Source organism: Trichosurus vulpecula, chromosome X (assembly GCF_011100635.1).
Source record: "Trichosurus vulpecula isolate mTriVul1 chromosome X, mTriVul1.pri, whole genome shotgun sequence".
Classification (NCBI taxonomy): Eukaryota; Metazoa; Chordata; class Mammalia; order Diprotodontia; family Phalangeridae; genus Trichosurus; species Trichosurus vulpecula.
In genome coordinates this window covers 2,965,324-2,992,997 of record NC_050582.1, presented here as the reverse complement: position 1 = coordinate 2,992,997, position 27,674 = coordinate 2,965,324, and the positions used below count along the sequence as shown (strand labels likewise).

Here is a 27,674-nt window from a genome sequence, read left to right as displayed (position 1 = left end):
GCCCTTGTCCCATTGGCTGCTGAGCACGATTTTAAAAAGCCCAGCGACTCCGCCTGGGCCCAGGCGACCGCACTGCGGCTCCGGCGCGCGGATTGGCTAGCTGAAGACCAATCGCGGGAGGGCTCTGGCCCCCGGTGGCAGTTTTCAAAATTGCTTCCCGAGCGCGAGCGGTGCTCTGCACATTGCGGGTTCCCAGCGGGGTAACGGAGCAGCGGCTGCCCTCGTTAGTACCGAGGATCGGGGAGCCGGAGCCTTGGGCAGGTAAGGCGGCCGGGTTGCGGGACTCGGGGAGGGGAGGTACGGGCCCGCTGAGTCGGGCAGCCGGCACCTTGAGCTCCTGACGTTTGTCATTTGGAACCGGTGTGCTCGTCTGCCCAGGGGACCCGCCACCTGTGCCCCGACTCACTGCCCATTGGCGGTCTGCGCCGGGCCCCGAGGACCCCTTCTGCTGCGCGTACCTCCTGGAGGCTCTTGGGGTGGAGCTCTAGGCTTCCCCAGCAAGGGGGGAGGCCCCGCCTCCCGAAATCCTCCAAACAAACCCCCCTACTCGGCAGGACACGAGACCCCGCCCCCTGCGGGAAACGAGGCCAAAGCCCTGCAAAGTCTCCGGAGCTGCCGGTGGCGTACGAGACCCTGACCTCGCGTAACACCCGCGGCTTCAGGGCACGTGGTACCCACAGCCAGTCCCCTCCTCCGCGAGAGCCTCCCCCCTCCCGCCCCCGGCATGGCACGAGGCCCCGCCCCCTAGTCCTCCAAGTATAGCACCGCACCCACGAGGCCCCGCCTCCTAGTTCTCTAAGAGCAACCCCTCTCTCCCTCTCGAGGCACGAGGCCCCGCCCACTATTGTCCATAAAGAAATACCACCCCCCCCCTTCTCGCCGCTTAGTGGCACGCTCTGCACCCCGCAAACCCCAGCCTGCAAAGAGTGGCCAACCCAGGTCCGCAGTTGGCCCGCCGCGCCCATAGTAGCCAAGGAACAACTGTCTTGCCTCGCTGTCCCACTCCCCCCTGGCACGAGGTACACTCACCAAATCCCCAGGAGACAGTCCGTCCCTCGCTTCCCCTAGGGAGCACGAAGCCCCGCCTACCAGCTGCCTCTCGCTCCCCCGCTTCCTGTTACTAAGCCACGCCCCCTGCCTGAACAACCAATGAGCTTTGACCAGGCTTCTGTCAGGAGCGTCTGCTGCCAGCTCTGGTGAAACTAGGCGTAGAGGCTCGAGGTTCAAGTGAAGGCCGGAGACCCAGGCCTAGAGGCGAGACGGGGCGTTGCACGGCAGGGCTTAGGAAAGCTTAGGCTGAGAGCAGAGGGAGACAGTGGAAAATGCAGCTAGTGAGATGGGCAGGGAAGGCTGTGCTGGGCCTCCCTTGATCTCACTTTTACTTCAGTCTCCCCTTTTCTTCACTTTTACCTCAGTTTCTCATCTTTTCTTTATCTCAGCTTCTCTTATATTTCCTCACTTTTACCTCAGTTTTCCATTTTTCTTCCCACTTTTACCTCACTTTCTCTTATTTCTATACTTTTACCTCAGTTTCCCTTTTTCTCCCTAATTTTGCCTCAGTTTCCCTCCCCCTACTTTTACCTCAGTTTCCCCTTTTTCTCCGTAATTTTCCCTCAGTTTCCCTTCTTTCCCCCCAATTTTACCTCAGTTTCGCTTCTTTTCTCCCTAATTTTACCTGAGCTTCCCTTTTTTCCTCATTTTTACCTGTTTTCATTCTTTTCCTCCCAATTTTACCTCTTATGCTTCTTTTCTCCCCATTTTTACCTCAGTTTCCCTTCTTTTTTCACCTCCGTTCCTCTCCCTTCACTTTCCATTCAGCCCCGTTGTGGCCCCAGCTTTCCTTCTTTTCCCTTTTACCTCCTTCCCCTGTTCTTTCTCCATTTTTCTGCAGCTCTTTTTCTTTTCTTCCCTCCTTTTTTCCTCAGCTCCCCATCTTTTCTTCATCTCATGTTTCCTTCTTCCCCTTTTCCCCCCATATCTGCCTCAGCTACTTTGCTCCATGTTTACCTCCTTCCCTCATTTTTACCTTGCCCCACCTTTCCCTCAGTTTCCCTTCTTTTCTCACCTGATTTGCACCTCACCTCTCCTTCACTTTGCCCAATTTGGATTTCATCTCCCGTTTTTTTCTTCTGATTCTCACCTCTGCTGTTCTTTCTGTCTTCACTCTCTTTTTATGTGTGATCCTCTCTTCCCTTTACCCTCTTATTACCTCACTACCCCTTCTTCTTGTTGCTCTATTTTGACCATCTTTGCTCCATTTTGCACCCCACTCTCCCCTTCTGTTCACCCCCTTCTCCCTCAGATCTTTTCTTCACCCCACTTTTACCTGAATTCCCTTTTTTACTTCCTTATTTTTACCTCACCTCCTCTTTGCTTCATCCCATTTTTATCTTAGCTCCCCCTTTCTCTTTGTCCCATTCTTTCCTAGATCCCCTGCATGTCTCTGCTCCATTTCACCTTAGTTCTCCTGCCTTAATTCACCCAAGTTTTACCTCAGCTCTGCTGCCTTAATTTACCCCATTTTCCTCACCTCTCCTACGTCTCATTATCCTATGTTTTCCTCAGTTGTTCTGCCTTTCTTCACTCAATTTTTTCCTCTCTTCCCTATTCTTACTTTACCCTGTTCCTCCTCTCCGATTTCCTCTCTTCAGCCTGTTGTACTTTTACCTCAGTTTGCCTCCTGATCCCTTTTTTTTAATCTCTGCATTCTTCCCCTTCTTTTCAGTTTTCCTTAGCTCCCCTCCCCTCTTCTTCACCTGTCTTTCTCTCCCCACCCATTTGTGCATTGTACAAATCCTCACTGACTCACTCACTCCCTCAGTGGCTGGGCAAACACCGAAGTTGGGGGCCCTTGGCATAAAGAGAAGCCTAGAAAGTTAGGCCCCTTTTCCTTTCACTCCTTCAACCTTCAACCTTATTTCAAAGTCATACTTTACCTATTGGAGCCTCATTTTCCTCATCTAAAATGACTATTGAATCGAGATACCCAAGGTAAAAAGCTTTGGGAACTTCAAAACCCAGTCAAAATGGCCGATTTTTGGTGGTGTTTTTGGTTATTTTTATTGGGTTTGTTGTCACCTGTTTTTTCATGTGCTTTTCCTTTGAATGTGAGTCTTTGGCTTGTTGGCAGCTCCTACTGCCCCACTACAGGCTGCTGTTGAGGGCGAGGGGCCCTGGCTCTTGGCTGTTTCCGGAGTGGACAACATAACTGCCCCAAGTTAAGCCAGGGCAGTCATAATGTGGAGTGGCCTAGTTAGGATAGTAGAGGAGCAGTGCAGTGAGCCTAGTTTGGCTTGCCTTGTGGCCCATAAGGTTTTAGCCCATGCCCCATTGGGGCTGGACACATTGTCCCAACAGAGTTTTCTAGTTTCTGACTCACTTATCTTGGATTTATTCTGGGTTTTTGTTTTTTAACCTGGTGAGGGTTAGAATCTAATATTCAAACCCTCAAGATTTGAAATCGCATTACTTTTTATCTTTTGCTGGGGCTTTGTTTTTCCTTCTCCCCCTGCCCCCACTTCTTTGAGATTGTTCTTTAGGATTAGATTGTTTAGTTTCCAATTAATTTTTAGGGTTTCCACAGCCCTTTATTGAATATAATTTTTATCGTGTTATGATCTGAAAAGGATCCATTTAATATTTATGCTGTTTACTTTTGGATGTGAGGGTTTTATGCCCTAATACATGGCCAGTTTTTGTGTGGGTGCCATGTACTGCTGAGAAAAAGGTATATTTCTTTCTATTCCCATTCAGTTTTTTCCAGAGCTCTATCATATCTAATTTTTCTAAAATTCTATTCATCTCCTTAACTTCTTTCTTGTTAACTTTTTGCTTAGATTTATGTAGCTCTGAGAGGGGAAAGTTGAGGTCCCCCACTAGTATAGTTTTACCGTCTATTTCCTCCTGCTACTCATTTAACTGTTCCTTTAAGAATTTGAGTGTTATACCATTTGGCGCATATGTTTAGTATTGATGTTACTTCATTGTCTGTGGTACCTTTTAGCAAAATGTAGTTTCCCTGATTATCTCTTCTAATTAGATCTATTTTGGCTTTTGCTTTCTCTGAGATCATGATTGCTACCTCTTTTTTTTTTTTTTTTTTTTGCATCAGCTGAGGAGTAGTAAATTCTGCTCCAGATTCTTTCTTTTACTGTGTGTGTGTTTCTCTCCTTCAGGTGTGTTTCTCATAAACCACACTTTGTCAGATTCTGGTTTTTCATCTGCTCTGCTCTTTGCTTTTGTTTTATGGGTGAGTTCATCCCATTCACATTCACAGTTATGATTACTAACTGTATTTCCCTCTATTCTATCTTTATCCTATTCCCTTTATCTTTTCTTTACCCTTTCTTTATCCTTCTCTCTCTCCCCTTTCACCCCATTCCTCCTTAAAAGTGTTTAGTTTCTCTCTACAGCCTCCTTCAATCTGCCCTCCCTTCTATTAATGCCTCCCCTTCTGTGGTGCTCCTCCCCTTCTGCTTTCCCTGTAGGACAAGATAGATTTCTATACTCAACTTACTGTGTATATTATTCCCTCTTTGAGCCAATTCCGATGAGAATAAGTTTAAAGTATTGTTGGCCACCTTCCCCATCTTCCCTCCACTGTACAAGCTCTTCCTTTGGAGCTTCTTTTACGTGAGATAATTTACTCTATTCTCCCTCTCCCTTGTTCCAATGCATTTCTCTTTCTCATGCTTTAATTTTTTTGCAATCATCCAGTTATCATAGTAACACCTTAAGTATACTCCTTCTAACTGCCCTAATAATGAGCAAGTACCATCTTCCATTTAACCTTATTAAGTCCTTTATGGTTTCTCTTTCATGTTTACCTTTTTATATTTCTCTTGAGTCTTATATATGAAAGTCAAATTTTCTATTCAGCTCTGAGTCCTCTATTTTGTTAAATGTCCATTTTTCCCCCTGGAAGGCTTATACTCAGTTTTGCTGAGGGCAGGTTATTTTTGGTTGTGATCCTAGCTTCTTCATCTTCTGGAATATCATATTCTATGTTTTTAGTGTTTCCACAGGCCTTTGTTGAATGTGATTTTTATTGAATTATGATCTGAAAAGGATGCATTTAATATTTGTGCTGTTTACTTTTAGATGTCAGTTTATAGATCTTTTAATGTGGAAGCTGCTAAATCTTGTGTAATTTTGACTCTGGCTCCATAAATTTGAATTGTTTCTTTCTGGCTGCTTTGCAGTATTTTCTCTCTGGCCTGGAAGCTCTGGAATTTGGCTATAATATTTCTAGGAGTTTTCCATTTGGGGATCTCTTTCAGAAGGTGATTGGTGGATTCTTTGAATTTCTATTTTGCCCTCTGGTTTCATGGCCGTTTCCCTTGACAGTTTCTTAAAATATGATGTCAGTTTGATCATGGCCTTCAGGTAGTCTATTAATTCTTAAAATTCTCTCTTGGATCTATTTTTCAGGTTAGTTGTTTTTTCCAGTGAAATAGTTCACATTTTCTTGCATTCATTCATTCTTTTAATTTTATTTTGTTTCATGTTGTCTCATGGAGTCATTAGCTTTCACTTGCCCAATTCTACTTTTTAAGGAATTCTTTTCTTCAGTGAATTTTTGTGCCTCTTTTACCAAGCTATTGACTCTCATGATTTTCTTGCATCATTCTCATTTCTTCGCCAGTTTTTCCTCTACTGCTCAAATTTGATTTTTAAAATCGTTTTGGAGCTGTTCAAGGAATTCTTTTGGGGCCTGTGACCAATTCATATTTTCTTTGAGGTTTGTATGTAGTTTTTTTGACTTAGTTGTCTTCTGCATTTCTGTCTTGATCTTCTGTGTCACCACAGTAACTTTCTATGGTCAGGTTCTTTTTTCATAGTTTGCTCATCTATCACTCTGTTTCTTGACTTTTAACTTTATGTTAAAGTTGGGCTCTGCTCCTAGGGTGGAGAGGGCACTGTCCCAAGTTTCAGGTTTTTCATGCTGCTGTTTTCAGAGCTAGTTTGGAAGGCGGGGAGGGGGAGAGGGGATGGTCTATAAGATTTCATTTCTTCCAAAGTAGCATGATGTAAGGAGAGATGTGGTCACTGCTCTCCTGGTCTGTACTTTGGTCTTTGAGCAACCACAAGCACTCTTTTCTGCCTTTGAACTGTGACTAGGGTCCCCACTCCCCTGGGGCCACAAATGCTGCGTCACTTAGTGCTACCTCCTCGCCCTGGGACTGTGACCGGGAATTACTCAACAGAGACCCAGTGTCAACAAAGGGTTCCCTGTAACCTTCAGAGTAGTTGTGTGACTACCTTACCATTTGTGGGTTGAGAGCTCCTGAAGCCCCCCATGCACATGCCCCAAGGACTGCTGCCTTGCTGGGGCTTGGCCTGGGCTGCACTCCACTCTCACCCCAGTGAAACAGACCTTTCCTGCTGGCCTCGTAAAGGGTCTTGGGCTGGAAAATTGGTACCCCGGCCTTTTGTCAGTTCTGCTCCACAACTCATGTTGAGGTGTCATTTTAAAGATGTTTCAAGGGGCAAATTTCTGGCTTTACTCCAGTATCTTGGCTCCCCTTGTGTTTGTTATTTTATACTTCGAGAAATGTCTCCCCTGTTTTAAGGGTTGGGGGTCCTGCCATTTGCTCCTTTCAGCTCGGTAGTTTTGTTGTCCTTTCTCCATGAGGGCGTCAAATGTCAACACCAGCACCCTTAGTGGGGAGGGGTGCCCTGTATTAACTTTATGCAAACTTTAACCATTTGTACCTTATCTAAGTGTTCCTGCATTTTCACTGACATGTTGTTATACAAATGCAACCTTGGTGCGTGTTGCTGGCATTCCTAAGCTGAAATCCATGCCAGGCTCTATGGGCTTGACAGGACAAGGACCCAAAGAGGAGTGCTGCTGTAGCTGTGGGGGCAGATGGGAATGCTGCCACCTGCAGGTGTAGGTTCAGGTTCAAAGTCAGGGGAATGGGGTGGGGGTGGGTTAGGTCTGTTCTCCTACCCCCAACAGATAAACACTTTGTTGGCTGCTTAGTGACTTTAATAAAATTTCCCCTTATCTTCTGTGGAAAAATAATCTGGGAGATCTGGCAGTAGAATCTCCGTTTTGAAGTATCTTCTTTGTCATATAGATGAGCTTTGGTGAGTGGGAGAGTTCCTTTTACTGTTCTCAGCTGAAGGGAAGGGACCCTTCCAATCTAACTTGGTGTGGTTAACTTTGGGGCTTGAAATAGATTGGTAGCTCATAAATGGTTTCCAAGAGAGACCAGGGGTGGGGTGGGAGAAATTCTGAAGGAAAATAAGCTAGGCTCCAAATATTCCAGGCACTGCAGAAGGTCTAAACGTAGCTGGACAAAAAAACCAAGGTGACAGTGCCTTGGTGTCTGTTCAACAGTTTGTCTCCTTTGTTTTTTCTGAATACCAAGTTTTAAATGTTGTGTTATCCCATTCAACACTGTTGTTTAGAAGAAGCGGACTCAGTCTGAGCAAAGTGAGACTGGTGCTAGATGATATCAGTGTGTATTGCTAGTGTGAGTTCTTATGCAGTTCCTTCAAAATAATTAAATCATCAGTTGTGTTTCTGGGCTCAGTACTGAAGGCTATAACTCTGTGTCTCATAGATATGGATTCCCAGTGTCCAGGGATAATAATCCATTCTCAGGGAAGAGCTGGGATCTTTTAGCTCAGTGATGACCGTTTCCAAGGGCCTCTGAAGCTTCTCCTAAAGGGTGCTGTGTCTTTCTGATTACAGCAGGACTGTGGGGGAGCAACTGCTGAATCTGTGGGAGATGCCAGTGCCTCGAGGCTCCAGATCTGCCAATGGCAAGGGACTCCGATCCAGCAAAGCTCAAGCCATGGAGAATACTAGAGGTGAAGCAGTTAGAGCCGTGGAGAGCCAAGAAGCAGACAAGGTTAGCTAGGAGCCAGTTGTTGCTCTTACTGATGCTTGTTTTGCTCTTCTTTCCCTACCCTCGAGTCTGTTCACTGAAGCCACACCCTGCTTCCCCCCACATCTGTGTGTGCTTTATTTTTTATTCATGCTTTCTGTCTTTTAGATTGGTCACTTTTTAAAAATGGCTTTTTATGAACTTGACAGATATTAACAAATATTATTTCACGTGTAAAGAAGGACAGAAAAAGAGGTTTGTATATAAAACTATGCATCTGTTGGCATATAAGTATATAATAAACTTAACATGATAGTTCCAAAATCGTCCTGCTTGTTTGCATGTCTCTGAACTTCCTTCCCTCTTCTGTGCATTTTTAAATGTTCAATTGACCCAGCTTAAGTGGCCCAGTGCATAGAGTGCTGAATCTGGAGTCAGGAAGAGCAGGATTCCAATCCAGCTCCAGACCTTTACTAGCTATATGACCTGGGCAAGTCACTTAATTGCTGCTTGCCTCAGTTTCCTTATCTGTAAAATGGGGAGGATAATAGCACCTACTCCAAGGGTTGTTGTGAGGATCAAATAATTGTAAGGCATTTTAACACAGTGCCTGTAATGTAATAAGCACTATAGAAATGTTAGCTATTAATATTTATTATTATAATTATTATTATTATTATTATTATTAGGGCATCATTTTCACTACCCGGACACCCCTCCCCCAATCAAAGCTCTCCTTTGTGCACTACACACACACACACACACCTCTCTTACAACAAAGAAAAACAATTTAACAAAAACTGAGCCAATATAGTAACTGTGCTTGATGGCGTATGCACCTTTCTGCACCTGCAGTCCATCACCCTTGTGTGTTCAATGGCCAGAACTCTGGAACTTTAGCTCTTGGGGACAGCCTGAATTCTGATCAAGGAAACATTTGCATGACCGTAGTCATGCTGTAAACTGGTCTAGATTGGCTTGCTTTGTATCAGTTCATGCTGGCTTTCCAATGTTTCTCTGAGTTCCCCTGTTTATCATCTACAGCCTTGCACTAGCATTCTGTTCTATTCATTCACTGCCATATGTTTAACCATCTCCCAAACAGTGCCCACTCACTTTCCCCTTAGCTCTTTGTTGTTTCGAAGAATGCTCCTATAAATATCTTAGTATATATTAGACCTCTCTGTCATTGATCTTCTTGGGCTTTATGCGATCCATTCATTAAAGGGTTTGATCTAGGCGTACTATAATAACAATATTATTATTAATAATAGCTAGCATTTATGTAGCACCTACTGTGTGCTAAGTGCTTCTTACAGACATTAGCCCAGTGTGCTTCCCATTGAACATCATCAAGTTGCATTTATATAGCACCTGAAGGTTTGTAAAGTACTCTGTGTTAAGTCATTTCTTGCTTACCCTCAAAATGTTAGGTCTATTACTTATGCCTTACTCTGAATTCTTTTAATCAGATAATCTATCTGTGTAGAGCTGCCAGAGTGGGGGAGGGAAGAAAGGAATTGTGGGAGTGGGGGGGTGGAGAAGGAAGGCTCATTTCAGAGCACGGAAGATAGGCCTAGCACAGCATGTGGAAACTAGTACCAGGAGATTGGAAAAAGGTAAGGAAAAATAAGTGGGGAAAGGATATCAAAGGCAATTTTCCCCTACTCTGAGTTGTTTTTGACTAGGGCTTCTGGTTGTCAGATCTGACATGCTGTGTCCACTTAGCCAGTGATGGCCTCCTTTGGGTGTGTGTGTCCTTGGGTGTGTAAACATTGCTTTTCTGTCGTGTTTCCAGTGTGTTTCCTGAGATCCTAAGGTGAACAAGGATCTCTGCGCTGGCTGGCCCCAGATATTTTTACCGTATCTTCTTTTCCAACAGGAGGAAAATAGCCAGGCAAAGAGATCACCATCTTCACCACAGGGAGCACCCAAAAAGCGGTCAGCTTTTGGAGATCTCACCAATGTGAGTAGCCTGGTTGTGTCTTCTAACCAGGTAATGGCTGATGAACTCTGTGCCTCTAAGCAGCTGGAAATTAGCACCTTTGCTGTCCAGTTTAGATGGGTTTGCCCTTAGCCCTGTGGCTCCCCTCCTGTTTTGAACTAAGTGTTAGTGGGGTCTTTGTATGCTTACGGAGTCAAACCAGGCTCAGGGCTCTGAGATAACTTTGCTTAGATTTAAGTTTAGAGCACTTGGTGGGGGTGCGGGGTGCGGCAGGGAGGGCATTGGAGGAATGCTTTCTCTGTTGCATCGTCCTTCCTTTCCCCGTGATAGCTTATCACATAGAATAGGTGCCATGCTGCATTTGGAATCTGTGGCCTTATTTTGGAATCTTCATGTCCTGTCAACATATCCAACTTGGGCCACTTGATATACACCTGGGGGTTCAGCAGTCAAAGGAACTGCTGGACTTTAAGCAGCATCATCACAATCCTTCTAAGGGCACATGACTTAGTTTACCTGCTTCCAGTTAAGTAGAAGTACTAAGCTGATATTGTAACATTTTGACATCTCCCTAGGGCAGAGGTTCTTAACCTAGGGTCCTTGAAAATATCTGAAAGAAATATTCTGATAATCCTATTTTAATTTGGAGAAGGGTTTACCAGATGATTGCCACAAATAAGGTGAAGAAGCCCTGCTCTAGGGAATGCTCAGGGTACTTTAGCAGGTAGAAGTTTGTACAAAGGGAGCCTGGGGAATGTATCCTCCATAGCAATTATGGGGGTTCTTCTTCTGGGACAGTCCTAGAAATATCTGGTCCCTTTGTGATTTCTGAGCAGACATATAGGGGAGGGGAGTCTAAGGGCTTCAGCTGAGCCAGATTATGTAAGGTCCCCTCTTATAAAACTACCTCTCAGAGGCAAGCCTTGCACTTCTGGGACATAAACAGTGGCATGTCTCTGGATGTCCTTCTGATCCTTGTATAATGGAAAAGGGTAGGCAGGGAGAGTTATGAGGCCAGAAGTTCGAATTCTACCTTGTTGGTATGCAGGTAGGTAACTTCCTCATGGGGGATGATGAATCTGTTTCTTTGACCCCTTCAACTGGTGTTACATATGAGGCCCCTGCAGCCTAGTGGCCTTTGTTTTTCCTCTAACTTTAACCTTAGCAATTTGGTCAATTCTTGCTCTTGCTAGTATAATAAAAAGATTTAATTTAAACATTAGTGGTTAGCCTAATGGGACCTGCTGAGATTCTCCACCTTGTGCCTTGTTAGCCCAGCCTGGACAATGGGGTAAGATGACACCTTGAGTAGCAAGTAGTCTCAAACCAGAAGAGAAGGAACTAGAACCTTTATCTGGGTAGAGTTAGTAGTTTAATTAATTAACCTCAGAAGTGGGCCATGGTAGTAGAACTTGGTTGTCTGTCCTTTTTTGTGTGGTATAAGTAGGGATTTCATTCCCTCCTACCTCTTGGCCAGTAGGTTAAAGGATCCAGAATGCTACCCCAAACCTGGTAGCTAACTAGCTTGACAGTTGTTTGAATTGGACATGATAAAGATATATTTTCTTTTTTTAAGTATTTTTTTTTAATTAAGATTTTTTATTTTTAGTTTACAACACTTGGTTCTGCATGTTTTTGAGTTCCAGATTTTCTTTCCCTCTCTCCCCTCCCCCCTCCCCCACCAGACAGCATGGAATCCGATATCTGTTCTACATACGTCTTCACATTAAACTTATTTACGCAATAGTCAAGTTGTAAAGAAGAATTATGAGCAATGGAAGGAATCATGAGAAAGAAGAAACAGAACCAAAAGAAAGAGAGCTCCATAGTTCTTTCTTTGGATGTAGAGAGCTCTTTTCAAAAGATGTAGTTTCTAACTAAGTGTTACTTATACTTCCTTATTGAACTTCAAACTTCACTGAGAGGAGTAGTTTTCCTGTTGGAATTGCAAGGGTTCTGTTTACTTTCTTTTCCAGGCTCACCAGTCTAAGAAGGAGGTGCTCAAGGGTACTGCTAAGAAGGTACTTAGGAGCGAAGCGGCTCAGGAGCTCTCCAGAAACAAGGAGATCAACTTGAAAAAGTAGGTAAACAAGGCCCTGTGTCAGCAGAAGTTTAGGGGATGGCATCCTTTCTTCATGGTGTGTGTCATGTTGACCTTAGGGCCTATGTTAGGTGCCCAAGTTGACTGTGGAAATTGGGCAAAGGGCTTTGTGCTTACCTCTTGGGAATTCACTCACCATTTGTGAGAGTGGAGGCAATTTTAATTTTTCAGAAAGCTTGCAGAAAATAATCAAAGGTTCTGAGAGAAGCTGGATTTTTGCTGTTAGAAAGTAATCCTTCTTTCACTGGCCCTAATCATTCCTGTTCTTGAATTACTTCTTGGTCTCTACCTTTGTCTAAAAGCCCTGATGTACAAAGGGTCTTAGAACTGTCCTGATGGCCAGCCACTTTACCCAGTCAGATTAGTGATTCTTCTCCCTACCCTCACCCCTCCAACTTTTATTTAACTTGATCTCTGCTGCTTTATTTTTCTGCCCTGGCCATTAACATTTCCCCTGAAGGGACCATATTGCTTTATATCTTCTACCCATAATTATATTCTTGGCCTCCTGCACCACAATTTGATCTCAATCTACTCTAGTCCGTGTTGTCTGCTGGGCAGTGCAGACCAAATTAGCTGTTCGACTCTCCACATGGGTTGGAACTTGATCTGGTGCTAGCGTGTAGATTAAGGATTCCGCCTGGTATTTCAGCTCAACAAACTGTTTAAGTCTCTACTCTATGCAAGGCCCTATTAGGGAGGCTGTTTTTCTATCTGGTCTGGCAGGGCCTTCTTTGCATGTCACAACTCACATCTGCCTGGATTCCTTCTGTATTCAGGATTCCTGCTCCTACAATCTTTTAGTATCTTCCTTCTCCATGACTCTTTTCACGTTGAGATTTCTAAACTTGGGCTCCATTTGTCACCAGCCCTGAATTCTGGCTTTGAAGAGCATAACCAGAGAAGGCTTGGCATCTATTACTTTCGGCCTAGATACCATCAGCCCCTTCTTTATCTTGTAGAACAAGAAGCCTTACTTGATCCAAGGCATTTTCTGCTGCCTGTCATGCCCTTCTCACCACTCACTGCTTGAGCTCTCCATGCATGTCTCCTTCTCTGCCATGGGAAATCATAAAATGTGGGGAGAAATAAAAATTACAAAGAGGTTACAGGCCTCTGTCAGAGTCTGCCCATTCTGTTGGCTGGCCTATTTATTTAGCATGGTGACCATGGGAGGGGGGAGCTTAGAGAAGATTTGTCTGCATTTTGAGGCTTAGACCCTTTTCCCAGTCAGGTTCCTTAAGAAACAACATCTGGGGCAGCTAGGTGGCACAGTGAGTAGAGCACCAGCCCTGGAATCAAGAGGACCTGAGTTCAAATCCGGCCTCAGACACTTGATGCACTTACTAGCTGTGTGACCTTGGGCAAGTCACTTAACCCCAATTGCCCTGCCTTCCTCCTTCCAAAAACAGAGAGAAACAACGTCTGAAATTGCCTTTCATGCTCTTTCCCAATGAGACAGTGGCCAAGGCTCCTAGGACAGTTTGTCCTAGCTCTGGTTTCTTCCACAGGTCTGGACCCAAATCCCTTCCAGAGGAGGCCTCTGTTAACTCTGAGCCCACTGTCAAGGAAGGACTCATGCCTGTTCAGGAGGAGGAGCCTGTGCTGGTGAAGAAAGAGCCCAGTGTTGAAGGGGCCTCAGCTGCAGGTCAACCAGAACCGAGTGAGGTACTCTTCTTTCCCCTCATCCCCTTTTTTTCTTATTCCTTGACTAAATAAAACCTTTTGGAGCATCCATGAAATGTCTCAGAAAAGCAAGCATGGAGCTCTAGGAGACTGGATGATATTGCTTAAGATTACATCTGAGTCTGTCCACAGGCCAGTGGACGAAGCACTCTCTTTTGGGAGGGGCTACTGAAGATGTGGGCTCAACAGACCATGTTCCTTGTCTTCTGGTACAAATTTGCCCCCAAATCAGGCTGCCCTTAGATCCTTGGTTATTGATAAGTATGTTCGATAAATATTTAAGCACCCACTGAGTGATACTAAATAGGGTTTGAGAGGGAGGGTATGTTTCTTTTCCATAGGGGCATACAGAGTCTAATCAGATTTAGACAACAGCAATAATAGATTCCTGATCAATTGGCATAAAGATCAAGGAGCACTTACCTGTATTATCCCTAGAATAGTGGTAGAAGAGAAGACTTAGAAGGTGGGAGGAGACTGAAGTTGGGAAAGGGAAGAAGCCAGTTAGGAAGTACATTTGACTCCACCAAAAGGTATAGACTAAACTCTAGCAAGCAACGAAGGGAGACAGATGGGATTCCTGGGCACAAAATCCACTGGGTAGGCTGATCTAGCAGCATCAAAGCATCCTGTCCTGGTAGGTTTTCCCCCAAAGACGTGGCCATCTCCTGTGGTACAGCAGGCATGCCCAAGGAGGGAGTTCTTTGAGCAGCTTAAACATCTACTAAGTCTCCAGAGCAGTAGTTACTAGGCATTGTGACCCATTCCACACTTCAGAGGAGTTCAGGTTTGACCCCGCTAAGGGGTTAGACTTTGAAGTACCTTAGGAGAAGGGTGGGGCAGGGAAAAAGCATCATACTTGGTACATTTCTAAGCCTCCCTGAGAACTATCTCTTCCTGATGGAGCCTTCTGGTGACTCCAGCAGATGTCTGGGATGGAGAATATTGAAAAAGTTGAAGAGGACCCATATACCAATACAGAATATGCCAAGGAAATCTTCAAGTACATGAGAAAGAGAGAGGTATGTGATATACAGGTGGTTGAGGAGCCTGGTGACGTTATAGAAAGGGGAACGTGTTACCTTTTTCTTAACTACTGTCCCATGTCTCTTCTCAAGCCTGTAAATTGAAGACATTGAAAACCTTTGAGGACCCGTAAAATCATTGTCTTTAGAAGCAAGGAGGCAACACCAAGAAGAGAAGCGAGCTCTATAGCTTAAGGACCAAGTTCCAGACCTCACGTCTGGGGCTGTCGTAGGCAATCTATTCTTTCTCTGCAGTGCACGAATGCCCTACATGTGTATAAAACAGTATCTGTTGATTTTTGCCTGATTATTAGAATTTTTTTTCTTCTTTCAGTATGTTCACAAATCTGTTCATTAATGGGATAATTCCTTTATCCGATCATAATCTGTTGTTGTTCTACTTCGTCCTCTGCCTTGCAACCCCCAACTCTGTTCTCTATCTTCACCATGACCTCCAGGCCCCCAACCCCTCAGTCCTTTTCCAGGCTGTCACTCCTGCTTTTGCTATGTTCTGCTCTCTCTTCTTTCCCCATCTTGACCCCTTGGTGAACCAGTTCAGCCCCATGCTGTCCTCTACTCCTGAGGCTCTTGCCCCCTCCTTCTCTTGCTGATTTTTCTCTGCCAAGCTCACTACCCACTGCCCTCTGCTATTTGCTCACTGCTGAACAAAACTGGAGAGCATCACAAGACCACGTGACTGGGTCCACTAGGAATTTATGTTTCATAATCTCAGCTAGGCCCTCACCATGGCAAGGCAGTCCTTTTACACTTTTCTAATTGACTCTGTCCCATTCATCACACTGGTTTTTCCAAATGTTTTCATCAAACCTCCTATGGCTCCCTCTCTCCCACCCTCTCGACTGAGAATCTTACCTCATGTCTTACTGAAAAGTTTAAGGCTATTTGCCGAGAGCTCCCTCTTTTCTTCCTCATCTCCCGTTACTAAGACATCGTCCTTCGCTCTGTCCTCCTTCATCCCTGTTTCATGTAAGGAGGTGGCCTTTCTCCTTGCCAGGGAGCATCCCTCTACATACGCAAGTGATTGCATGCTATCCCTTCTCCAGCAGATTTCCGCTTCTGTGATCCCCATTCTCGCTAATCTTCAGTCTTTATCTACTGGCTACATCTCGTATGTCCCCTCTTCTTCCCCATCCTTGATTCGTCCATTCCTACTAGCTGCTGTCACGTCTCCCTTTTGTGACTGAGCTCCTCCACAAGGCAGTCTACAGCTGGTGCCTCTCCTTTCTTCTCTCTTCTTAACTGTCTGCAGTCTGGCTTCCAACCTCATCATTCAACTGAAGGTGCAGTCCCCAAAGTTCCCAGGGTTTTCTTCATTTTAAATCTAATGCCCTTTTCTCGATTCTCCTCTGACAGTCACTCCCCAACTCCTTGGAAGTACTCTCTTCTCTCGAGGTTGATTTGACCCTGTTCTCTCCTGGTTCTCTTTCTACCTATCTTACAACTCTTGCTCAGTCTCCTTTTTTTTATAAAGATTTTAAAATTATTAGTTCATTTAAAATAACACTAGATGTTAAAATAACATCTTATAGGGAAAACAACTACATTTCCAAAAGAAAAAATTAGTGAGAAGAGTAACATTTTTTTTCATTATCGCAAATCTGTTTAATGTCTGGCTTAGTAAGAAGACATCAGTATTTTCTTATCTGCTTCTGCGTTTGATCTCTTCCTATATGTTGTTTTAGTTGAAGTATATGTAAAAAATTCCTTTACTGGACCTTCATCAAGGTTGTATCCACTAACTGTGGGTGTTCCCCAAGACTCTCTCCTAGACCTTCTCTTCTCCCTCTTTGCTACTTCATTTGGTGGTCTCATCAGCTCTCATGGATTCTATCATCATATCTGGCAGCTAGGTGATCCGGCGGAGAGCACGCCAGACCTGCAGTCAGGAAGACCTGAGTTCACATTCAGCCTCCTTACTAGCTTTGTGACCCTTGGCCAGTTATCTAACTTTGTTTGCCTCTGTTTGCCCATCTGTAAAATAACAGCACCTCCCTTTCAGGGTTGTTATGAGGATCGAATGGCATAATAATTGTAAAGTGTGTAAGTGTTAGCGATCGTCGTCATCTGTACAGATGATTTGCTGATATATCTATCTAGCCCTAATTTCTCTCCTGACCTTACATCTCCAGCTGGCTATTTGACATCCAGAATTGGATGTTCCTAGACATCTTGAATTCACAGTGTCCAAAACTGAACTCATTATCTTTTCCTCCAAAGCCCCTCCTCTCCCCCATGACTGTCAAGGGCCTCACTTTCCTCCCAGTCACTCAGACTGGAAACCTAGGTGTCTCCCTCAACTCCTCACTCTCACCTCCCATAGAGCCGCCACATGGATCACTGTTCCTCTTTGCCCATCTTAGGAGGAACAGGTAGGCAGCAAGGCTGACCCTCCCAGTTGCCAGGTCTTTGATTCTACCTTTGTAACATATCTAATCTCTCTCCATTCTAGTCCATCATCCACTTAGCTTCAAATAGATTTTACTTAAGTACAGGTCAGGCCATGTCACCTCTCTGTTTGGCTTTTGAAGCTCTTTTCCACCTGGTCTCTTCCTGCCTTGCTAGTCTTCTCCTGGTTGGTCCTCACACAAACCATGCCAACTCCCAACTTTAAGCATTTCCTCTGCCTGTCCCACATGCCTAGAATTTTCTTCTTCCTCATCTCCCATCTCCTGGCTTCCTTCAAGTCTCAACTGAAGGCCTACCTAGCAGGCTTTTCTCATCCTTCTTAATCTTAGTGCCTTCCCTCTGAAATTGTCTCCATTATCCTGTGTCATGATCTTGTTTATACATAATTGTTTGCATGTTGTCTTCTCTGTTAGAAAATGAGCTCCTTGAGAGTAGGGATCATGTTTTTGTCTTTCTTTGTATCCCCATTCTTGGCATACTGCCTAGCACAAAGTATGTTCTTGAATAAGTCAACTAACGTTTCTTATCAGCTCCCAATTTTCTTCTGTCTCCCCAGCTGGAACAGATGGATCTTGGCTATGCCTCCAGCTGGACTTTTGGTAAAGGGGAGAATAATCTGTTAGTCTTCTCTTTGCAGAAATAACTAACTAAGGAAAGCCCAGAGGCAAAGGGGCTGGTATGTGGAAGTTTCCACTCTTGGTCTTCTACTTCAGCCCAGCCTGTACTGGCACAGTTGTGCAGGGGCTTGGGGCATTGGCTTTCTTTGGTTTCATTGGTCCCTTAGTGGAGATATCTTTCCTTGGAAATTATACTTTCACAAAGCATCGTCCCATGCTCTCCTATCATTTGATTCTGAACATAACACGTTCTAAAAATAAAAGTGTCCCTTTCCTATGAAGATGTGGACTAAAGATCTAAGGGCCCTTTCAGGTAGCACCTGGATCCAGGGAGGAAGAGGGAGGGAGGTAGTAGCTGTGTGGTTTAACCTCTCTTCTCGTGACAGATAGAATCAGCTTTGTTCCTCTTAACTACCAGGAGATCTTCCCCATCTCAAACTACATGGTCAAGCAGCATGACATCAGCAAGGATATGAGAGCCATCTTGGTGGACTGGATGGTGGAGGTGCAGGTGAGTCTGGCAGCCTCTGACAGGGAGACTTGTGGGAAGAGACGCCATAGGGATCGCTGTTCCTCTTTGCCCATCTTAGAAGGAACAGGTAGGCAGCAAGCCTGGCCCCTCCCTGCTATATACATGTTGTTCTTCTCCTATACCCCATAAAACCTATTCTCAACGCCTTCCTTTCCAGGCTCCTTTCTTCACAAAAATGTCTGATGGGGGCTTGATGTGATGACTTCCAGGAGGATTTACATTTCAGTAGGGAAGAGTGTTTGGGAGGTGGGGCCTTCCTCAGGCTCCTGAAATCCGTCTCTATCAAACAGTGTCTTTGGCAAAAGGCCTCTGAGCTTTGGGTAGGGAAGGTAGCACACTAGTTTGATAGATTTAAAGAATAATCCCTTATTTCAATGGAACTTTATGTTTTCTCATACATTCTCATTTGATCCTAGCCAGTTTTGAAATAGAGAGCATGGTAGTTATTTCCAACTAGGGATTATGAAATTAAGATCTAAAGGCTAACTTGCTCAAGGTCACAAAGAAAATGACAGAACTAAGACTCCCTTGGTCCTTTGATGCCATAGTCATATATGCTTCCTTGCCTGATTGTGGCATAAGGATGACCCTGAGTACTTAAGTCTATGGCAGATCCTCCCAAGCTGGGCCCACTGACAAGACTGTCTGTTTCCCAAGAAGTAGCCTAGTTAAAGTCAGAGAAGCTTATTACTAGGTTGGTTGCATGGTAATGAATTTTTTAGCCACAGCAATTCTTCCTTGGTGTAGAGGACAGTTCTACCCTCAAGTGACTTAAAATCCGTTTAGAGATAAGATAGAAACAGAAAAATTAAATAACAAGACAACATGTAATTGTTGTAGAATTGGGGTGTGTATGTGTGTGGAATTGTGGCCTGAGGTGCTTGAATAAGCTTCATCGAAGAGGTAAAACTGAAGTCAAGCCTTGAAGGGAAGAGCCTAAGTAGAAGGATAATACTGTGGACTGCTAGGCCTTGGCTGTAAACCGTGGTCATGTTGTTTCCATCTACGATGTTATTGCCCTGTCCTACCACAGATGCTGGCAAGGTTAGGGTAAAAGACAGAATGTAATGTTCAGGGCTTCTTAGAATTGCTAGAAATTGATACCCCACATTCTTTTCTTATGGCCCAGAGTTGTAGCATCTTCCAAAGGCTATGGTGCCATTGGACTATGGGCTGTGGGTTTTATGATGGGGAGAAGCTAGGTCTTGTTCTTTTTCACAACCTTTTCCCTTCTGTAGCATTGAGGTAAGTAACTGTGGCACTTGGCTGACTGCTTCCCAGATCCAGGCCTTTATGGCATCTCTTAGCTTAGGTGCCAACTAGAGGTTCCCTTGGGCTGGGTCCCTGGGAGGAGCCTCCTAGGGAAAGGGCTGCCTTTTTTCTGCTCATTTTCCCAGCCTTGTTGTTCCAACTCTTTCTTATTTAAGAAGTGTAGGCCTGTCTGATTTCTGACTTGTAGCCATGCCCTCTTTGGGTCTTATCAATTACATACTTTGAGTGTGTATGTACCAGCTGGTAGCAGGAAGCCAAAAGCAGCTAGAAACAGCCTGGAAGACAGAGGAAACCATATTGGGCTTAGATATGCTGTCTCCTATTTCAGGAGAACTTTGAGCTGACCCATGAGACCCTGTACTTGGCAGTGAAGTTGGTGGATCACTACTTAATGCAAATGGTGTGCTTAAGGGACAAGTTACAGCTGATTGGATCCACTGCTATCCTGATTGCATCAAAATTTGAGGTGAGTCCCTGAGTATGATCATAGAACCTTGAGAGAAGCATCATGTGAACTGTTTCTTACCTAGAAATAGAGAGGCCTGAGTGCCTTCTTTAAGCCCACCAAACTCTGTATCTGCCCTGCCCAGGAAGAGAGCCTAGTGTTAAGCTGCTATAAACTGAGTGTTGTAAGGGTTGGAATTTGTTCCATTTCCTGGGTGTCTCCAACATCCTTCAAAACTTCCTTCTGAGGTGAGGTGCGAGGGAGGGGGATGTATGTCATAGGCATGTACATGCAAGTAGGATGATTCCAATGCAGGCTTGCTGCCATCTCATATCTGTTCCCATATAGGTTTTTAGGTAGTGACTGAGTTTCTTGGTTTTTTTCTGACCTTTTCTTCAGCTAGGCATAAGAAATTCTAGGGCTTTGGAATAAGAAATAATACCTCATTCTAAGGCACTCAAAAGGTGTTTGTTTCTAATGAGTCTTTCAGGTCAACTAGTGGTTTTCAGAGTTGTCTGTGAAGGCCTGTGCCAAGAATTAGGAATTTCTTTTCTCCTACCTCTCTCTTCATTCTTTTGAGCACCCTAACCTAAGGGGATAGGCCCTATCTTATTCCCATATAATGATTTTCACTTTGCCTTTAGGAACGTTGCCCACCCTGCATAGATGATTTCCTGTATATTTGTGATGATGCTTATCAGCGAGAGGAGCTTCTTTCCATGGAAATCAACATCCTCCACACCCTCAACTTTGATATTAACATTCCTATTGCCTATCGTTTCCTGCGCAGATTTGCCAAGGTGAGAGGAAATCATCATAGGTCACACAGACCTCTCTCTACCCTAGGTGGATCTTCTGCCATTTGACAAAGGGAGGTTCTAAGATTAGGGGCAGCTTCTTCATTCCCAAACTACCTAAGCCAGGACATGACAACATTTCAGGAGAGTGTCATACAGGGCGCAGAGGTGGGGGGGGGTGGGGCGCGGTAGCTAGGTGACACAGTGGATAGAATGCTGTACCTGAAGTCAGGAAGACCTGAGTTCAAATCTACACTTAGACACTTAGTAGCTATGTGGCCCTGGACAAGTCATTTAATCTCTCTCTGCCTCAGTTTCCTCATCTGTTAAATGGAGATAATAACACCTATCTCCTAGGGTTCTTGTGAGGATAAAATGAAATATTTGTAAAGCATTTTGCAAGCCTTAAAAGTGGTATATAAATGCTAACTATTACTATTCAGAAAGCAGTATGAGCACTAGGAGGCTGGAGAGAAGGGTGCAAGGTAGGAGTGTCTTCTGGGTAATTTTGCCTAGGGCCATTGCTAATCCTCAAACCATTCTATACATTATGGACTGGAAAGGTACCTTTAGCTTGCCACATGCCAATTCTAGGCCCTTGGGGCAGAGTTCAGGCAAGGAGAAGGAAAGATTCTTCTTGTTGGAATTGACAGGTGGGGACAGAATCTCAGCGATGTAAGGGATCTCGGAGGGTCTCTAGAGCAACCCTCACGTGAACGTGAATTCCCCCTGCAAAATCCCTGACAGAGGTTTTCCAGGCACTGCTTGTAGACCCCCAGTGAGGGAGGATGTTCCCCACTCTGAGGAGGCGCAGTCCACTTTGGGATATCTCAATTTGTTAGGAAGTAGCTCCTTTATTGAGTGAAGATCTTCCTCTCTTCAGTTTCTGTCTCTTGCTCCTAGTTAATCCCTTGAGCCATCTTCTACATGACAACTCTTCAGTACTTAAAGACTATAAAAATGGTCTCCCCAGCACCCCAAGCCTTACCTTCTGTAGGCTAAATGTCCTCAGTTTCTTTAATCCGTCTTCCTGTATCTTCCTGTGGCATGGTTTTGAGTCACCTCTTCATCATTTTCTTTTGGACATGCTCTATCTAATTATATCCTGAAATGTGACACTCTCTCTTACTGGCCCTAATTCTAGTGTGCCCACGTCAACATGGAGACCCTGACCTTGGCCAGGTTCATCTGTGAGTTGACTCTGCAAGAATATGACTATGTCCAGGAGAGAGCCTCAAAGCTGGCTGCTAGTTGTTTCTTCTTGGCTCTCAAGATGAAGAATGTTGGAAAATGGGTAAGCATTTGGATGGGAGCACAGGGCAGGCTACATTTCTGGGTCAGGCAGAAGACAGCAAAACAAACCTAGAGGGAATTAAATTCTCAACATCCAGATATCCCCAAATATGCCAATACCCAAAGTTCACCACAAGCTAGGAACTGATTGAGTGGGAGAAGACTCAGAAGAGGTTTAAAGGGTCTACATGGTAATTGGCAAGAGAGGCCTTTGGGGCACAGAGTGAGGAGACTTGAATGTGGGGCAGGCAGTGTCCCTGGTGTGGCTTAGGAAAGGTCACATCCACCCCCCTTGGGCTCACAAAGACTCCTCTTCTTGCTTACTCTAGACTCCCACATTAGAACATTATAGTGGATACCGGAGCACAGATCTCTTCTCCTTGGTCAAGAGACTCAACTTCCTGCTGACTTACCAGCGCCATGACAAACTCAAGGCCGTGCGTACCAAGTACTCTCACAGGTAAGAAGCTGGGCTCTCTCCTGGGAAAAGGGTTGACTTAAGGTTTTGGAGATGCTTCTGGCTTCCAGATGTTATTCCTTTTGAACCTTCTTTTCTGATTTTAATCAGTGGAGTAGACAGTGAAGGGAGCTCAGGGTAGGTATAATCCTAGTTACTACCCTCAAAGTCTGTCACATGGACACAACTGTCTCCTTAAAAGGAATATAGCCTTCCTGTCTTTAAGCCTGCTCCCTTCATGCTCATTGGGACACCCCCCCTTATTCTTTAAAGACAATTTCCCAACGTTAGTAAATAATCATTGAATCCTCCAACCAAAACAACTCTAGCTAATTTTAGATGAAATATTCTGTACCCTTAGGTACTCACCTTGTTATGGAGAGGAAGGAGGGATATGTATTTCTTTTGGGGGCGGGGATCAAGATGAGTCATTCTAATCAATCTGTCTAGCAGTATGTCAGCATTTCCATTTACTACATTTTGGTTGGGTGTGTGTTCGTATGTTTGTTTTGGTTCAACTATCTTTCATATAGTCTAACCCATGGTTCTTTGAAATCCTCATTTCTTGTTTCTTGTGGCACAATGATGTTGTTCTGTAGTATTTGTAGAACTTTTGCCATCCTGCGATCGGGCACTCACTTCTTTAGGTTTTTTGCTACCACAAAAAAGATTGCTATGTATACATAGATATAGACATATGTAGGTATAGCCGAGGTCTTCATTGTGGTCTCTTCTTTGTTTGGGGTATAGAGTGGACTGTCTGAGTCCAAAACCCTCCGACCATCGTAGTCACTCCTCTGGCTCTGTTGGGCCGCTCACTGAGTGTGCTTGCTTTTGTGGTCTTTCATCATATTTGCCAGTTGGTGAAACCTCAGTTTTTAATCTGCATTTCTCTCATGATTGGGGCCTCAGTATTCTTTCATAGGGTACTTGATATTTTCTTTTGAGAAATAATTGTTCTTATACTTTGACTGTTTGTGGAGAACGGCTCTTGGTCCTTACGTGTGTGTGTGTGTGTGTGTGTGTGTGTGTGTGTGTGTGTGTTGATATACTTTTATCAGAGCTATTTGATAACCAAGATTTTTCCTGCAATCAAGTTTCTCTTCTTCTGGTTGCCTTGGTGTTTTTTATTTGTCTTCATCCCCAGTGCTTGCATGTTGTAGTAGTAGTAGTAGTAGTAAATAGCAGCTAATATATACGGCGCTTTAAGGTTAGTGAAGCACTCTTTTACTTATATTATCAATTGGTAAACATTAAGTGCCTACCTACTATGTGCTAGGCACTGTGTTAAAGTGCTTATTTCATTTGTTCCTGGCAATGGCCCTATCCCCATTTTACTGATGAGGGAAAAGGTATCTTTCTTCTGTTCTTGAATTTTTAAATGATGTGACTTTTTGTATGGAGGTTCAGAATCCCTTTAGAGCTTTTGATAGTATATGGTGCTCTAAATTCTATTTTCTAGAAAACTTTTCTGGTTTTCCTGCAGTTTGGGTCAAAGAAGATGTTCTTCCCCATCTAGTTTGTCATCTGTTGAACACTGGGCTCTTGTGTTTGATTGTACATAGTCTTATGTGATCTAATCTCTGATTGACTTTTCTTTACCCCCCCTTTTTTCTTTAACAAAAATGTAGTTTTGATTACTATCACTCTCTGCAGTATAGTTTGAGATCTGGTATCACCTTCATTTGCCTTTTTTGTCCTATTATTTCTGTTGACATTTGAGGCCTTCTATTCCTCAGGCTTTGTACTGTAGCTCATCGGATGTTGAATTGGTACAGGACTAAATCTTTACTTTGGTGTTTTGGACGTGACCCAATTACTAACAGTCTGATTCCTTGCCTGCTTTATGTTTATAAAGCATTTTGTAACTTACATTTCTGTATGTCATTCGTAGCTGTTTTTGGTTGCTGGTCCAATGGAAATGCTAACTCTTGTCAATTGTTCTGTACTCTGCTACTTTACTGATTATTTGCCTGGATTATTAGTTTCTTTCCTACTTCTTTTGAGTTTTCTTTGCTTTTGTTCTCTCTCTGTCAGCGATACGACCTTGCATCTCCCTCAGTCTGCAGCTATAGCTGTCATTTTTAGAACTATGTCACGTAATAGTGAGAAAGGGGCATATTCTTGCTTTACTCGTATTTGTTGGAAAGTTTGTGTTTCTCCATTGCAGAGCTCTTGCTTTTAGAAACTTTGGATCATATTAAAGAAGGGCCCTGTTATAGTTCTACATTTTATACAGTCTTTCATATAAATGAATTATCCTCTTTAGAATAATTTTGTTTCTGTGATGTATCCTTTTAGGCTTGTATCTTTTATTTCTCTTTCCTTTATTATTATTTTTGTGTTATGGTCTGAAAAGGATGTTTATTTTTGTCCTAGTCCATGATCCTTTTTTGTAAATGTACCATGGTAAGAACTAGGTATATAAACTATTTAATTATGCCAGAACCTTTCATATTCGACTTGGGCGAATTTAAAACAAATGTTAAAAGAAGGAAACTAAAGCCTGACAGACTGCTAGAAAAATCAAGTTTGAAATATCTTTGGTGATTTCTGAACTGCCTTTCCTGCCTCCCCTAATTCTTACAGAGTTTTCTTTGAAGTTGCTAAAACCCCTACCTTGGACATGCTGAAGCTGGAGGAGATTCTGAAGAACTCAGTCTGAAGAACCAAGCAGGGATCCATGTGGGGAAGCCCTGAGGCTAGCCTTGTAAATAGACTGTAAATATTTTGTACTGTCTTTGTCTCCTCCTCTTTGTCAACATGTTTGTCCCTTTCTGTCTGTCTGAACTCATGTCATTTTAAGAAAAAGCTACACTTTTTAAGAAGAACTAGTTCCAATGTTTTGATTAGAAACTAAATAAAATTTTGTTAAGTGCCTTCCCTCCCCTCCTCTCTTATTCTCCAGGGGCAGGTGAGGTGTCAGAAGGTAAAAACCAGCCTCCTACCCTCCCTGGGGAATAAGCCATTCCTTTCCTGCTGCTAGTTGTCCCCACGGCCTGCCCTATTCTAGCTTCTATAAATCTCTAGTCACTACTCAAGGAGGGGAAGTATTGCTACTCGGATACCGAGTTCAAGGGTGCCTTCTAGCCCCGCCTGAGAGAACTTTCCATGCCCAGTAAATAGCCTCGAGAATTGGAGCAGCCAGCAGTGCCCACGATACCCTGTGCTTTACCTGGTGCTTTTCTGCATTTGCAGAACAATCTTTAGTTGCTTATAGAATATATAGAATAAGGAGCTACTCTCCTTTTTCTGCAGTTTTGCCTTTAGTAGCTAGAAAGAATTCCTATAGTTGGTAGTTAAGGAAGCTGAGTAATGGGTAGGTTGGGGAGGGGGGTGCAAAGCACCCTTTCCCAGCCTACCTGTGAATTGTCAATTTATGTTTGTTTTTCCCACTCCATTTTATATGTATGTATGTGATGTCATTAATGTGTTGGTCAGAGGTGCTTGTGGAGGCCTTTGAGTTGTGGCAGGTGTTGGCTAACACTTTGAACTGATCTGTGCCTTCTGATATTTATCTTTAATGGCTGAAAAAAAATCTATGCCACAGGCCATCCCTCAGTACCCACGGGGGATAGGGATTGAAGATGTACATTCAGATCGTGCCACTGCCTCAAAATCCTAGTGGTAGATAGGCCTAGTAGACACATCATTTTTCCATCCTCAAGGATGAGAAAGCTTAAGAAGAGCAGCTTTGAAGTAATTGTGCTTTTGTGTTAATAGGGAACAAATCTGGCCTGATTTTCCTTCTCTTTCCTTATGTCCCTCTGCTAGAGGTGCTAAGGCACAATGAGTGGCTAAAGAATTAGGCTGGGCTTGAGGCCAGAAGCTTGGAAATGATAATAGTAAAGCCAAGACTCATTACAGGGGGTGGTTAGTTTGGTGCCGTTTCATTCAAGTGGTCTGACATTAACCTCTTGGCTGATAGCTTAGGGGCAGCTATCATTTATGTACAACTGAAGCACCTGCTTCCCAGGCTTTGCTCTGTTCTTTGGCCTCAGAAGCCACACTGGAGGGGGTGAGAAAGGCTGTGTTATAGAGAGGGGTGTGGACCCTCAAAGATGTTTCTGTAGTGGTCCACCAAAGTGTCACTGCACCCTTCCTCCAACTCTGCATTCTAAGGGGGCTGGGGCTGTTGCCTCACAGATATCTACTTGTCCACAGCAGCCTTTTTGCTTTTACCCACTTTTCTGCTAGTCCAGTAGAGCTCTCACCCTCTGTGTCTTCCCCTTCACGAAACTCTTTCTCATTCCTAGGGTGATAAAGAGAGACATCTGCACTGTGGCTTTTTTTAGTAGCCCCCTTACACCTGGGTTCTGTGTATTGGCCTTTGATTGTTACTATTGATGTTTCAGTGTATGTTTTGGCATAAAAATTTATTTGAAATTTAATAAAAGAAGTTTGAAAAACAGTACTTTAGTCCTTTTAGCAGTCTTAGCCCCAAATCCCATTACCTTCTGACTACCTTTTGGCAGTGGGACTTGACTTAACGAGTGTAACTACTGTGTAATGTAAAGACAAGGGGCAAGTACCCCAAAGTAACATCCTGCAGGCTGAGCCCAATCAGGGGAAAAAGCTGGATTTTCAACAAAAGAATTCCAAATTGGAATTCTGCAAAAGAGTCTAGAAAGGGACAAGAAAGTCTCTTCTTGATAGCTGTACTTAGTTACCAGAGTCTCTCATGCTTGTAGGGGCAAGGTTATTGTTTAGGTCACAGTCAATAACACTGTTTAACAAAGTGGGATTCACAGGCCAAAGATTTAAGGGAAGCCTAAAGAGGCAAAACTTGAGGGAAGGAAGAAGTAAATTATGATATTCCTTTGTAAGTTAGTTCATCTGGATGGCGGAGGGAGGAGGAAATAACACAGGAGAAAGTCAGTTGACTTGGGAGGGGATCTGAAGTTGTATTTCAACCTGGCTTGGGTGTGAATAGAGAAGGGACAGTGATTTCTTTGGTCTCTTGAAGAGCATGGTGGGGCTCTGGGGAAGCTGGTTAAGAGTAGTGGAAGGATGTCGAAGTGCCATTGCTCCTCGCATGGACCATGGCAGGAACCGTGTTCCTGGGTAGGGTGAAACCTTATGACAGGCTTCCTTGGGAGGGAATGGACATCTTAGGAGGTGGCTTCCTATCACAAAAAGGGGTGGTTCCAGGGGTTCCATGTAGATTCAGAGAAAGGATGATAAGATATACTGATTTTAGTAGAGGGTCAGTAATGGTAAGGGTAGCAAGTAAAAA

General features: G+C 44.0%; 1 protein-coding gene across 1 annotated transcript; it reads left to right on the top strand.

The window, feature by feature from the left end:
• The first annotated feature begins 175 nt into the window (after positions 1–175).
• On the top strand, positions 176–26,842 carry CCNB3 (cyclin B3). The gene is made up of 12 exons (XM_036740212.1): positions 176–261; positions 7,706–7,865; positions 9,724–9,807; positions 11,763–11,866; positions 13,399–13,555; positions 14,497–14,595; positions 18,061–18,153; positions 19,775–19,912; positions 20,536–20,691; positions 21,833–21,982; positions 22,311–22,441; positions 25,028–26,842. The coding sequence occupies exons 2-12, from the start codon at positions 7,743–7,745 to the stop codon at positions 25,101–25,103; spliced, it is 1,311 nt and encodes a 436-aa protein (XP_036596107.1). The 5' UTR covers positions 176–261; positions 7,706–7,742; the 3' UTR covers positions 25,104–26,842.
• Positions 26,843–27,674: the final 832 nt, after the last annotated feature.

Bases quoted from the DNA above. Each gene is read 5' to 3' on its own strand.
- CCNB3 (XM_036740212.1), top strand. From the start codon at position 7,743: ATGCCAGTGCCTCGAGGCTCCAGATCTGCCAATGGCAAGGGACTCCGA. The intron at 9,808-11,762 runs GTGAGTAGCCTG...TTTCTTTTCCAG, and splicing joins CTTTTGGAGATCTCACCAAT to GCTCACCAGTCTAAGAAGGA. The intron at 18,154-19,774 runs GTGAGTCTGGCA...CTCCTATTTCAG, and splicing joins ACTGGATGGTGGAGGTGCAG to GAGAACTTTGAGCTGACCCA.